The sequence below is a fragment of the Pollachius pollachius genome, assembly GCF_949987615.1.
Source record: "Pollachius pollachius genome assembly, chromosome: 12".
NCBI classification, from domain to species: domain Eukaryota; kingdom Metazoa; phylum Chordata; class Actinopteri; order Gadiformes; family Gadidae; genus Pollachius; species Pollachius pollachius.
In genome coordinates this window covers 21,410,842-21,425,841 of record NC_136945.1, presented here as the reverse complement: position 1 = coordinate 21,425,841, position 15,000 = coordinate 21,410,842, and the positions used below count along the sequence as shown (strand labels likewise).

The window sequence follows — 15,000 nt, the reverse complement described above, 5'->3', positions numbered from 1 at the left end:
CTGGAAAAAGTGTGTACCTAAATGTGCTTAATGTACATTGGAAATAGGCAGGTTAGTATTTGCACATTTAATTGATGTGCATACATCCATCCGTCGTTTTGTTTGATATTTTTTCACTAACATTTGTTCTAGTTTCTATTATCTTAAACAAAACCGTTATCTCAAACAAAAACAACAGAGAGAGCTGGATGGATGGATAAGAGAATACTCTGTTACGGACTCTGCGTGGGCGACGGTCTCTCTCCACGCCCTGTCCCGCCAGCGAATGGCCGGCCACAGGAAAGAGCCTCCATCCTTGACCGGTTTTAAAAATAAATGGCAGATAGAAAATCCATCTGGTAATGTAATCCATGACTTAGTATGGGTTCATATTGTTGATCAATGTTGAAGCGTTAATCCGATTTCTCAATGCATTAAGGGCGTTTAGCAGACCGTTTTTATCCAAAGCGACTCACAACGGTTCAAACGCACATTCACACACTGAGGGCGGAGTCGACAGGGCGCAGGGCGACCGCCGGCTCGTCAGGCGCAGTCAGGATGAGCTGTCTTGCTCGGGGACGCCTCGATCCTCAGCTAGAAGGAGCCGGGGATCGAACCAGCACCCCTCCTTCTACAACTCAACCCGCTCTTACTCCGGAGCAAGGCCACACCCAAGGGAACTGTCCTGACGTCCTCATCTCCCGGCAGTCGTAAAGACACGTCTCATCCCTGGACGTGTTGCATTAGCCACACGTGTTCTAACGGGGAAGTGCTGTTCAAATTGGGTTCAGAGTTCACGCAGGGTTTCCGGACGTCAACCCCGCCTCACCTCAACGTGGGGAATGATTCATTGGTAAAGTGCAGTCAACGCGCTCATTCGCTGCCAGAGTCTCCGAAAGTACAGACGAAGGGGTTATTAAAACTATAGTTATTTCTCTCTCTCAATCACTGTGGCTCGCCCTCCTGTTCACCTTCTCCCTCCGCCTGTGTTTCGTCTCTCGTCCGCTGCCCCCCACCTCCACCCCCCCTCCTTCCCCCGTCAGACCTCCCGTCTCTGCGGGTCATAGAGTTTCTGCTCGGAAGGAATATGGGCGAGAGAGTGTAACTTTAAACCAAACCTCTCTCTCTCTCTCTCTCTCTGTCTCTCTCTCTCGTATATCCTCGCTCTTCACTCTTCCTTTCTGTGTTTCTCTCTCTCAGCCTCCCTCAATCCAACCTCTCCCTCTCTCTCAGCCTCCCTCCGTCCTCCATCTCTCCCTCTCTCCCAGCCTCTCTCTCTCTCACTCTCTCTCTCTGCAGGTTTCTTGAAGGCAATATTCCGTGGTCCTGCTGGGTTTGTAAGCTCCCCGACAGCCAAAGGAGAGGGACAACGTGGGTGAATACATCGTCCTTCATGCTCTGAAAAGGCTCAAAGGGACCATCATGCAAACACCATGAAAATACAAAGAGAACTGATGAGCTGAGCGAGCTCCCGGTCGATGGTCTGCTGACCAATAATAAATAGTGTTTATGCTAATTCCCATACAGCCACACATGACTGGCCTGGCATTTAGGACGGAGAGTGGTGGAACAGGCAGCTGAAGGGACAAAGCCGGTCGCGGTGGGATGAAGTGGAACATTGTTTAAAGATGCCCTTTAACAATTCATTAGGCTTATTTTCCTTTGTTCTCTGTTAACACTCATTAGTGACGGCCTAACCCCTGCTGCTTTGAATCCACCTAATAGAGAGCCGGCAGGAAGAGGAGGAGGAGGAGGAGGAGAAGAAGATGAGGAAGGTGAGGAAGAGAAGTAAGTAAGAGAATACGAGGAAGAGTAAAAAGAAGCAGAAGAAGAAGACGAAGAAGAGGAAGAAGAGGAAGAAGATGGTGAAGAAAAATAAAAAGCAGAGGAAGAGGAGAAGAATATTCCCTGGCTTCCTCTAAATGGGAACTTGAGAAATGGCTGCTGATTGTCTCTGTGGGTGAGGCACTGGCCATGATTGAGGGTCATATGAGCATGGTGTGTGTGTGTTTGTGCTTGTGTGTCTGTCTGCATTTGTTTGTGTGTGTGTGTGCGGGGTGTGTGCGCACATATAATGTGTCTATGTGCATGCCTGTGCACAAGATGGATTGTAGTCTGAAATCAGAGGGGGAGCACACAATATTCATCATTGGACATTCAGCATTTCACATTTCACTCACGTGTATTTTAAAGACAACAGGCCTGAAAGCGCTTATTTTGGCGTGATACATTCTGCGGCCAGACTCACTGTGTAACGCAGGACACGAAAGAGACTTCATCCTTGACTAGTTATAAAATACATAGCAGATAGAAAATCCATCCTGTACTGTAATCCGTGACTTAGTATCGGTTCATGTTGTGGATCAATGTTGAGGAGTTAATCAGAATCTAGCCTTGGGAGACACCTTGAAGCAGTTCCTTCCTGGACCGAATTCAGGAACGATAAAGAACATCTAGATGTCAAGCTTCAAATCCGGTCCCGATGTGACTCATGTGTTGAAATATGGGTAAGATATGAATATCCATAGCTACGTTAATCCTAGCTCTCAGCTGCCCAGCTATATCACACCAATCGAAACATATCTGACATTACACAAGTAGAGGAGTCGAATAAAATGTCAATACAAGTTTTATAAGCAGTGATCCAATAAACGTTGTTTATAATAATCTGTCGATGCAGTCTGTTGCATTATTCAAATAAGTCATATTTGCATTGTTAGATAAAAGCCCTTTGCTTCTTAACATTTCAATGATGAATTTATTCTTTTCCACAATTCTGTGACTGTGTGTGTGCGTATGCATGTGCATGTGTGTGTGTGTGTGTGTGTGTGTATGTGTGTGTGTATGCAGGTGTGTGTGTGTAAGTCTATAAGTGTGTGTCTGTCCATGTTAAATCTTCTCCTTTAGGTCATCTGTGTCCGATGGTGACAGGTGACCTTTGTCGTGGAGTTGTATTCTGGAGATCCACCCTGAAGTCTGTCTGCTATACCTACAGGGAGCTAGTGACTAGAAACTAGACTCCGTCATACAGGTGCAGGTCTACAGGAAGATACTGTAGACTCTGGACTACAGGTGTAGGTCTACAGGATGATACTGTAGACTCTGGACTACAGGTGTAGGTCTACAGGAAGATACTGTAGACTCTGAACTACAGGTGTAGGTCTACAGGAAGATACTGTAGACTCTGGACTACAGGTGTAGGTCTACAGGAAGATACTGGACTCTCCGGACTCACAGTCCTACAGGTGAAGGTCTACAGGAAGCTACTGGAGACTCTTGACTACAATTGTGGGTCTAAAGGAAGATACCGGAGACTCAGTCCTACAGGTGTAGGTCTACAGGAATACTCTGGACCTAGGGTAACGTACAGGCCCAAAGTATAACTACGGTGGCGAAGAGACCCACAGCATCGAAAGACAGAGGTAGAAGCAAGGGAAAAGCAGTTATCCATCTTTAGATACTCCTAACATTCCATTCTAACCTTGTGATGATTCAGTATGGACTCTTTACAGACAGCACAGTGAAGAGAGAAAGGAAAGTGGGCAGAAGAAGGGAAGGAAATAAATAGGACGGCAGGTGGGAATCAAACCTGTGGTGTGGCCGCCACAAAGCATATGAACCCATCTGAATGGTGCAACGGCAGTTTGAGCGAACGTGTCAGCCATAAACCTGATAAACTTTCCTATAGCGAACAAGTCCTTATTGGTAGGGGAGGTACAGACAAGAGTACCGGAGACACTGCCCTGGGTAGCTGTTGGATACAACACACATATATTCCCTTCATCGCTGAAATTCTCCACTGGCAACACAACCCGATACCTTCATCTTGTTTTGTGAAAAGCTCTGGTAGGTAGAAAGAAAACCTTACTGAGGGACTAGACTTCAGTGTACTAGTCCGACAAACACGTCGACCGACACATCCAGCCGTCAGCCTTGGAGACACATTGAAGCACTTCCTTCCTGGACCGAATTCAGGTACTATAAAGAACGTCTAGATGTCAAGCTTCTAATCCGGTCCAGATGTGATTCATGTGTTGAAATGTGGGTATCGTAAGATATAAATATCCATAGCTACGTTAATCCTAGCTCTCAGCTGCCCAGCTATATCACACCAATCGGAACATATCTGACATTACACGAGTAGAGGAGTCGACTAAAATGTCAATACAAGTTTTAGACAGGGAGACGAACAACCGGCCATGGTGGTGAAATCCTACTCCCTCGGTCAGTCACCGGTAGAAGGAAAACATCTCTGATGAAATAGACTTCCACGTACCAGTCCGAAAAACATGTCTACCGACATGACTCCTGTGAGACATCAAATAGAACTCAAACGTCTTCTGAAGTCTGTCTTCAAGACGGACCACTTTGTTGTCCTGTAATCCGGAAATAGAAGCTAACATTTTCCACACAGCAGCAGTATGTATTTGCTCCTGGGATATGCAGTAGGTATTTGCTCCTGTGTTATGCAGTATGTATTGGCAGGCTCTTAGTAAAAGAGCTCCACATTAACATGCGTCTTCACGTTGTTTCCTCCTGACGGAGTCCAGCCAGGCTCATCGACGGACGTCTGGTTCAGTCCCAGCTGAGGGCAACTGCTGATATCACCGTCTGAATCTGATCTTACTGCCATTATCCCTTTCTCCACAATGTCGTGTCGTCAACACAGAAAGATCCACAGACCATTTTGTTTATATCAAGGGGAGAATTAGAGAGAGAGTGATCATGACGGATAGACGGATGGATAGAGATGGACAGACAGAGAGATGTGCATAGATAGAATGATAAAGATTTATAGATATATCAGATTAAATAACAACGCGTTCTTGCTCTCTTGACTCTTGACTGATCTTCAGCGAGAAACTGAAATGTGAAGATGGTCTATAAAGGGGGTCTCTGTGGGGTCATGAGCTGGATTTATGATATATGTTGTTATCATTAGCGGGCCATTTAATTAAGTGCCTCTTGATACAGAGAGAGAAAGTGAGAGTCAGAGAGAGAGAGAAAGAGAGAGAGAGTGCAAGCGAGAGAGAGAGAGAGAGAGAGAGAGAGAGAGAGAGAGAGAGAGAGAGAGAGAGAGAGGGAGTGAGAGAGAGAGAGAGAGAGAGAGAGAGAGAGAGAGAGAGAGAGAGAGAGCGAGAGAGAGAGGGAGACAGTAATAGAGAGACAGTTATAGAATGTGATTTTATTGAGAATATCAGTGTGGATCAGCGTGGACTACAGATATGTCCGGGTAATATTAAGCTAGGAGCTAGTTGAAGCGTTACCCATTGCCACTGTTACTATGAATGATATCATGAGGTTCCCATCTCCATCTGTTGAATGGTTCAGTTGCTATGCACTTAAAAAACGCTGGCCCCCAGCACTGTGATGGGGCCTTCTCATGCTCAGCCACACACGACAGGAATAAAGGTCAACATACTAGACTAGAACACAGGTAAACAAAGTTCAGGTCACTGGCTCTTCCCACACAGACACACATTCAGACACAGACACACACACACACACACTCACTCACTCACACACACAGAGACACACTCACACACATACAGACACACACACAAAAACACACACACATAACACAGAGCCACACACACACACACACACACACACACAAACAGAGACACACACACAAACACACACACACACACACACACAAACACACACATACAGTGCCACACTCACACACACACACACACTACTCACACATACACACACTTGGCTCCGGTTGCCTTAGCAACACAAGTCAGTAATGTCAGTGTATTTGTGTTTACACCATGCTTCAGGTGTACACCTGTGTTCCAGCTCTGCCTCCGTTGAAATGCAACCAACCAAATCAAACAGAACCAGTGCTTTACTCGAGTCTGCAAACACCACCGCTCTCTCCTCTCAGAGCCAATATCTAATATTTTTCTGAGGACTTTTTCATTAAACTTTCCTTTCATCATACAAGGGGCAGACATCCCTCATCTTTTCAAGGTGGCAATCTCTTTCCACGGATCCAACTACTGGATGAGCACGTGGTTCTATTTATATACTGTCCAATATTGGCCTCTCTGCCACTCTAGCAGAGAGCAAGGAGGGACGGGGGAGAAAAAGTTTTTGCAAAATAGACTCCGGTGCTTTCAAGGTGGGGAGGAGCCGCTCTGATGGTTCTCTGGATGTTTTTAAAAACTCACTGAACTACTCTGCCGTAATATGCAAAACACAGTTCTCTGTTCGGTCCTTATCCACCACCAGATTCAAAAACTGCATCGGCATTGGATGAATTGCAGCAGCCTCGGCAGCCCTTAAACACTGTTCTGGGCCCTGTGATGCTATCGTCTCCCACCCTAAATGTACTCTCTTCAACATTCAGAGCCGTGACACACCACAATACCGCTGGCGGGATCCAACATCAAATGCACATTCTGCCTTCCCTGCCTTGGGCGCTTCTTCTTCTGCTCTCTCTCTTTGTGCTGATGCCTTCAGGGATCCACGCACATACTAATGCAACAGCATCATTTAGCTGGCTTCCTTCCCTTCCATCCGCTCTCTGCTTCTTTCTCTTTCTATAGTTTATAGTTATGTTCCCCTTTATTCCCTCTTTATTCCAGACTTCATTTCCTTGTCAATGATTCATGCAACCTTTTCCAGCACTCATTTTGTTTTGCTTCCTTCCACCCTTCTTTCCTTGGTTCCTTGCTCCTAACCTTCCGTCCTTTGGTGATTGATGAAACCTCTAATGCACCGCCACTAAGGCTCCTTGTGGCTCCTTCCTTCCTTAACTACGCCCTCCCTCTATCTCCCCCACTCGCCTGCCTTTCCTTCCATCCTCCTCTTTCCCTCTCCTCTCCCTCCCATCTTCCTCCCTTCCACCCCCTCTTCCCTCTACTCCTCCCCACCCTCTCCATCCACCCTCTCCTCCACCTCCTCCTCCACCTCCTCCTCCTCCCCCTCCTCCCTCCCATCCTCCCTCCCCCCCCAATCTTCCTCCCTTTCACCCCCTCTTCCCTCCTGCTCCCCCTCTCCCCCTCCTCTCTCTGTGTGCCTCCCTCCCATCCTCCCTCCCCCACCCATCTCCTCCCTGTCAGCTCCATCTCGGTGGGGTGTCTACGCCGGGGAAGAAAGGTATCATGTTCTGCTGCAGAGGCAAACTGGAGGAGCAGGAAAAAGACCCCCCCTGGTCTCCCTGGGGCCCCCTGCCCTCCCAAGGTCAGGACTTGCTGTTGTTGGAGGTGAACAGGGTCATGCTCTGACATACAGAACACGTCTGTAGTGTGAGAACTGACATTTCGCCACCGCTGCTGGGGAAGCAGTAGGCACTCTGGGGGTACTAGGTTTTCACAGTGTACCATTGGTTGACAGGCTAATTGGAAATTGATAAAGCTAGGGCAGGCGTTTCATTTAGAAGCATTTGTCTCGTCAAAATCCGTTGAAATTGCCTAAGCATCCTGATGGCAATCAATAAATCAAGGTATCAGGGGCTGTTGAAGGCCAGTAATAAGCCCGTCCAATCATCTGACTGGGCCTGACTGAAATGAGGTTCCTAAATGATGAGGTACCCGTCTGTCTCCCTGACCACCGGCCGTCCTGCACACACACGGCCCCTGCACTCGATGCTCAGTTTGACACTTCATGAACCCAGCTTACTCTGGCTGGTTTCTCCAAAGCCGCCTTCCCCAGTTTTAATTAAAGTAAATTAAAATGTTTTTCCCGCTAAACAAACAAAGAAATGGCCTGCAGAGTTGTCATGGTTACCATCTTTTGTATTCAGCTGTCACATATTTTAGCTGATTCATTTGAGATAGGATGCAATAGCGTCCCAGATGGGAGATTAATCTTTGGGGTGTATTTCGATATATGATATATTTTGTTGCATTAATTCTGCCTTCACATACAGCCGGGTCTCTAATCAGTTTTTAATCAGCAGAACTGTGGAGCATGCGGTGTTTGCAAAGAGGACCATATAACTATTTATTATTATATAATGACAGCAGGTTCATCCTGTGTGGACATGCAGACATCAGCGCTGTAGCGCTGGGGCTATGGAGGGGTTCAGGTGTAGTGTACGGTAGTAACTCACAGCGGTACTGGTCAGTCTGTTGCCGTGGTGATGGAGTGTTTCAGGTGTAGTGTACTGGTCAGTCTGTTGCCGTGGTGATGGAGTGTTTCAGGTGTAGTGTACTGGTCAGTCTGTTACCTTGGTGATGGAGTGTTTCAGGTGTAGTGTACTGGTCAGTCTGTTACCTTGGTGATGGAGTGTTTCAGGTGTAGTGTACTGGTCAGTCTGTTGCCGTGGTGATGGAGTGTTTCAGGTGTAGTGTACTGGTCAGTCTGTTACCTTGGTGATGGAGTGTTTCAGGTGTAGTTTACTGGTCAGTCTGTTGCCGTGGTGATGGAGTGTTTCAGGTGTAGTGTAATGGTCAGTCTGTTGCCGTGGTGATGGAGTGTTTCAGGTGTAGTGTACTGGTCAGTCTGTTGCCGTGGTGATGGAGTGTTTTAGGTGTAGTGTAGTGGTCAGTCTGTTGCCGTGGTGATGGAGTGTTTCAGGTGTAGTGTAGTGTAGTGTAGTTACTCACAGCGGTACTGGTCAGTCTGTTGCTATAGTGTTCCAGGTGTAGTGTAGTGTAGTGTAGTTACTTACAGCGGTACTGGTCAGTCTGTTGCCATAGTGTTCCAGGTGTAGTGTAGTGTAGTGTAGTTACTTACAGCGGTACTGGTCAGTCTGTTGCCATAGTGTTCCAGGTGTAGAGTAGTGTAGTGTAGTGTAGTTACTTACAGCGGTACTGGTCAGTCTGTTGCCATAGTGTTCCAGGTGTAGTGTAGTGTAGTGTAGTGTAGTTACTTACAGCGGTACTGGTCAGTCTGTTGCCATAGTGTTCCAGGTGTAGTGTAGTGTAGTGTAGTTACTCACAGCGGTACTGGTCAGTCTGTTGCCGTGGTGATGGAGTGTTTCAGGTGTAGTGTAGAGTAGTGTAGTTACTCACAGCGGTACTGGTCAGTCTGTTGCCATAGTTTACCAGGTGTAGTGTAGTGTAGTGTAGTTACTCACAGCGGTACTGGTCAGTCTGTTGCCATAGTGTTCCAGGTGTAGTGTAGTGTAGTGTAGTTACTCACAGCGGTACTGGTCAGTCTGTTGCCATAGTGTTCCAGGTGTAGTGTAGTGTAGTGTAGTTACTCACAGCGGTACTGGTCAGTCTGTTGCCATAGTGTTCCAGGTGTAGTGTAGTGTAGTGTAGTTACTCACAGCGGTACTGGCGGCAGCCTCCTTGGACTCCTCGGTCAGGAAGGCCAGCATACCTTCTACCTTCCTCTCCTCCTCCTCACTGATGTAGTCGGTATCTGAGACACACACACACACACACACACACACACACACACACACAGCGTATTTAATAACATGGAATACACAGTAGCGTCCTCCTGACTGATGAAGACCTTATCTGAGAAACAACAAACACACACACACACACACACACACGCACACACACACACACACACACACACACACGCTGCATATTAAATAACATGGAATATAGCTTCTTCCTGACTGATGTAGACCTTATCTGAGAAACAACACACACACACACACACACACACACACATACACACACACACACACACACACACATACACAGGCTGTGTATTTAATAACATGGAATATCGCTTCTTCCTGACTGATATAGACCGAATCTGTGAGACTAGACACACACACACACACACACACACACACACACACACACACACACACACACACACACACACACACACACACAGGCTGTGTATTTAATAAAATAGAACATCGCTTCTTCATCACTGATGTAGACTGCATCTGTGAGGTGAAACACATTCTGTGTACTTAAGAGCATGGAATGTAGCTGTACACTTATACATTCAATAACTAAGAATATGCAGAAAATGCACCCTTACTTATAGTTGAATGTACAAAGCATACCTAATGAATAGAGCTGTACATTGTTGTACTGGTTGATGGCAGACGAGGGCCGAGATGACTTCAAATGGAAGGCTCAGCTTGTAAGTGCCGATAATTAGAATAATACATGTTATTACCCAGCGCATCGGACAACACCATAAGTGCACATATTGATTCACATTTGCGGGGGGATGTGGGAATTGAACCCCTCACCCTGGCGGTCTGAATGATGTGCTCTACCCATTAAGCTGCGCATTAACACTTATATTGTTTGCACTAATGGCATCTATACCATGTGAAGCTTTAGGCCAAGTAAAAGAGGCCTTACCACCTATATTCATCCAGTCAATATGCATATGAACAGTAATAATGCACTTTCATAATACTAGATTGCACGCACATACATTTTATGTTCAATAGAGAGCGTTCTATTCATCCTAGGAATCCATAAAGCCTTTGAATGATGCCTGTTTATATAAATCAAGCAGCATTCAGAAGACCTCTCCAGCCTCAAATACCTTGATGTCTTCTCCTGCTAAGCATACTGTATCGATCCATAATGTCCAACGCTCTATTTAAATCCATGTACATTTATATAACAGCGTCAGACATGGCCTGTTCCATTCTCGCACTGGACAGGCTTCCCTTCGTTGTGAGTGTTACTCAGGTGATGTGTTTAGGTCTGGAACATATCTAGAAAATGTCCTTAACGACACGGTTCTTAACCAGGCGAAGACAGAGCCATTCAGCCTTCAGCGCAGGAACAAGGCTATTGAATCCACAAGGCTCGCAGTTCATTATCTTCACAATAGAAGGAAAGGTCGATAGACATTTATGCCGCCTGTTGGAGCAGGCAACATATCAATCCGTCAGAAGTAGAGACATCAACAAAAAATGAATGAATGAGGATTGGTAAAATAATAATTTGTGAATTTATTCAGACTAAGTGTTTGTGAATTTTTTTGATCAATCACAGCAAAGCACAAAATAATAAGAGTGGTCAAACTCTGAGGAAAAACCAAAAGCGGTGGACCAATGAGTTCATATTAATGGTGAGTTAAAGGGTGAACCAATGACTAGTTAATGGTTAATAGAGAGTCAGCTCGTGAACCAAAGACTAGTTCACGGTTAATAGAGAGTCAGCTTGTGAACCAAAGACTAGTTCATGGTTAATAGAGAGTCAGCTCGTGAACCAAAGACTAGGTCATGGTTAGTCAGCTCGTGAACCAAAGACTAGTTCATGGTTAAGGCTGTTAACAAGTAATCATGAGATGAATGCGATTCACCTGAGCAGAGCACTAGTCATCCACAGTGCAGGTGTAGGTACTATGACTGAGGCATGCTTTGATAGCGTGAGTCTCGGTTCGAGCTGGGCCCCAAGCTGGGCCATGCGAGGGGCCACTAGTGACAGGGAAGTGGTGGGTCGTGAGTGGGAGGGGGGGATTTGACCGGCAACCCTATGACTGAAGACTTAACCGCCCTGACCGCTGAGCTCGATGGCTGCCGCCTTCGACAGAGCGGTCTTTAAGGCATCAGTTCGCCCCGCAGGAATCCTGTCACTCAGTTACATGGCACAGAGCTGGCTGTTGTCATAGTGACAGGAAGCCTGACAACATAGCACCAGCTGATCCAAAAACAATGGATGGATGGATGGATAGAGCCTTTAGTGTTCCCAAAGGAAGAATTGAAGTACTTCATCATGTCAGGTGACAAAGAAGAGATTAACATAACAATAGGTGTCTGAAAAACAATGTCAAAGAGACTGATTGGAATAGTAGCAGACGCTTTTTGCAGACTTTTTGGATGAAAGCGTCTGCTAAAAAATGTAAATGTAATAGTGGAAAAAAACGAAGAAATCGTGTCGCTGGTCCCGATTCGAAAAACGAAAAGGAGATGCATCTTTTTAATTAGAGTTTGAAGTAGTTTGATTAGACCAAGACGTATGGAAATCCTGGAGAACTCCTTCACTGAGATCTGTATCGTCTCCTTTGATTTTGGGAGCTGAACCCAGACCTACAGCTATGGGCTCTGTGTAGGCAGGGCCTGGACGTGCCCTGCTGTCCGGGTCAGCAGTACTTAGTAAGCAGATACTGTGGCAAGCTAAGAAAGGGAAGCTACAAATGGGATCTGGGAAACCGAGCGCTCAGGGCCCGATCGCGTTACACGCTGTAAATAAAGGCACGGTTAACACCGCGCGGATCTGAAAGTCATCGCGGTACTCAGCCACAGGGAAACGCATCCCGGAGAACCAAAGTCAAATGCATTCAAACGAAGCTCTTAACAATGGGGGTTCTTGTTTAAGACATGTACGTACAGCCGACGGCATACGTACAGCTGAAACAATGCCGTGTTCGCTGTGCTGACTGAACAAGCAGAGCAGCGATGGTTGATGGGTCTTTGTGAAGGGCTTGTTCAACCCTCTTGTGTTAATGATTCTCACACATATGGCTCTGATGATAACTTTAATCCAATTTATATCTCACTTGGCTCATTCCATTGATTTAACGGTACAAAGAAATCCATGCCATCAGCAGAACTCTGTTATGGATAACAGCAAGATTCAACATTATAATTGTTAAAATCCAATAAATAACGCCATTATTTCAAGAATAAAAGACAATCTCAACTTGGGAATGTGTGCTACAGCAGAAACCAAGAACTCACTCCATTTCAACTGTTAATGCATTTTGTAAAGATACATTTCTAAAAGTTTGAATCACGGATGAGATGGAGTCAGCAAAGCCGCAGAGCCGCGTGAGCATTCCCTGACGCGGCTCTTCATGACCTGTGATTTAAATCTGAAGGTGTTGAGAGGTAGCGACCCGAACAACTGCATCCCACCAGGTCTCAGGGGGCTGTCTAACACCGGACTGAACCCTCTCGGTGGGGGACCGGCCGCCTGCTAACAGCCAATTATCAACCACCGCCGGGACCAGTACGGGGAGGTGGAGGGGGATGGAGGGATCACAGCGAGAAAAGGAACAGGAGAGGGAGGTGGAGAGAGCGGAATAGTAAAAATAAATGTGTGTGATTGGATGATTGCAGGGCTAGAGGCTTCGCCTGATTCACACAGTGTCAGCGTTCAACTTACTCAAAGTTTTGAGTTGTCCACGGTGAACGGAATAGAAAGGATATATAATTTGGGGCTTTAAATAAAGTTTAATTTTACAACTCAGGAAATAAAAGAATGGGTAAAGTCTGCGAGTACAATCCAGTCTCTCTTTGACCTTTTCCAGGTCTCTCCTTATCTCAACCTTTTCTCATCATTTCCGTCCACCATTTCTTCCAGCCTCCGTTCGGCTTTAATCCAGGGACGGAGTACCTTTGTGCCTGCTCCCTTCATTTTCCTTCATGGAGACATCTTATCTGGAATTCTCTCCCTACTCCAATAAAAAGGGTTTTTACCACATCGTTAAATGGTAAAAGGACTGCATTTATACAGCGCTTTTCTAACCGGTGGCCACTGAAAGCTCCTTACAATATTGCCAAACATTCACCCAATCATGCACACATTCACACACCGACGGCGGCGTCAACCCTGCAAGGCGACAGCCAGCTCGTCTGGAGCAGTCAGGGTTAGAGTCTTGTCTTGCTCAGGGACACCTCAACACTCGCCCACTATGAGGAGCCGGGGATCGAACTAGCAACCCTCAGGTTACAAGCCATCCCGCTCTACCTCCTGAGACACATGCCGCCCAGTTGGAGAAGGAAAATAGGTGAACGGATATAGATGAAGATCATGGAGGTTGTTTGAGGTGGTATGAAGGGGCTAAGCAGGTGGGCCGGGGACAAGAATATTTGTGATTGAACCACCGCAGGAGGGCTGAGGATTCCTCAGAGGAAACCCTGCATTCTGATCTTCTTCAGTCTGTTGAAGATCCACCAACTATAGGCCGTAGGGAATACTACCTCACCTTCTTGTATAATCGCACAGAATTCATTGATGCAGTTGACAAAAAATCAATAGTATATAATATATAATAGATATATATACAGATTCAATACATGTTCTTACAGCAGCTAAAGTGATAGCTATCCCTGAAGAGAGTACCTCACCTTCTCTTCTTATCACACAGAAGTATTTCACCTAAAGCCACAGCAATTCCTGACGAGTGTTCCCTTCTGGAATAGTACCTGAATGGATTGCACAGAATTGTTTGATACAGTTTACAAAACCAGGAATATATAATATCTATAATATACATATATATGTATACAGATTCAACACATGTGCATATTGCACTTAAAGCCATAGCTATTCCTGGGAAGCTCTCCCTTGTATGCTTACCCCCTCCTGGGGTGCTTTGAAGAGGGGGTTTCTGAGCGTTCATGACGCCCGGGTAAGTGGAAATGGACTGGCATTCAGTCTCATTTAAATATGGAGATGTGAGGCCGTTTGAGAAAAAAATAAATCCATGTAGTGAAATTATTCATACGGAATCGACTTAAAGCAACAGTACAGTTAATATTGATCGCTAAACAGACAAGAGTGAAAGGGGTTGTGATACAGTTTGGGATTTCAGCAATTGGAGGCAAATATTGCATGGCCCTGGCCTTTAAAGGAAAGTGTCACACTTGGCTATTCTCCAATACAAGAGGCTTCGTACGCGTCTGCAACATCAGCACCGTTTTCCCACCATCGACTTAACTTTCTGAATCTGACCGATGGATGGATATTGCACAACACGCAGATTAAAGAGTTACTTCTTTATATTAGAAGATACTCTTCAAGGTAGTAGTGCTTGACGGGTGCTCTTGAAACTTGTGCAAAGCTATTAGGCTGTGGACTGTGTTGCAGACCCAACCTTGGGCCCTCACCGTTGATTCTCAGACCCCTGTCTTTCGGATCCGTTTCAATGTCTTAACAACCATTTATAAACATTTATATTTAAAGGATTCTGATTATTTTCAGACAACCAGGTTAACGGTTGACATTAGCTATATCGAGATCTTAAATTAGCCAGGATCTCAGTTACAAAACATACAAATAGGGCTGGGCGATATTGCTATTATTATTATTTCTATTAATCCCGATATATAATTTGATACTGCTGAAGCCTGAAGAAACCAGAGTTTATATTAACATATTTGTGATAAGGGAACAT

General features: G+C 45.7%; 1 protein-coding gene across 2 annotated transcripts in view; it reads right to left on the bottom strand.

The window, feature by feature from the left end:
- rnf123 (ring finger protein 123) overlaps nucleotides 1–15,000 on the bottom strand; it is a 121,698-nt gene that overhangs the window by 4,044 nt on the left and 102,654 nt on the right. For both annotated transcript variants that reach the window (XM_079748002.1, XM_079748003.1), the window contains exon 38: nucleotides 9,209–9,303. In XM_079748002.1, coding sequence (XP_079604128.1) covers nucleotides 9,209–9,303 — 95 coding nt within the window. The remainder of the gene's footprint in view (nucleotides 1–9,208; nucleotides 9,304–15,000) is intronic.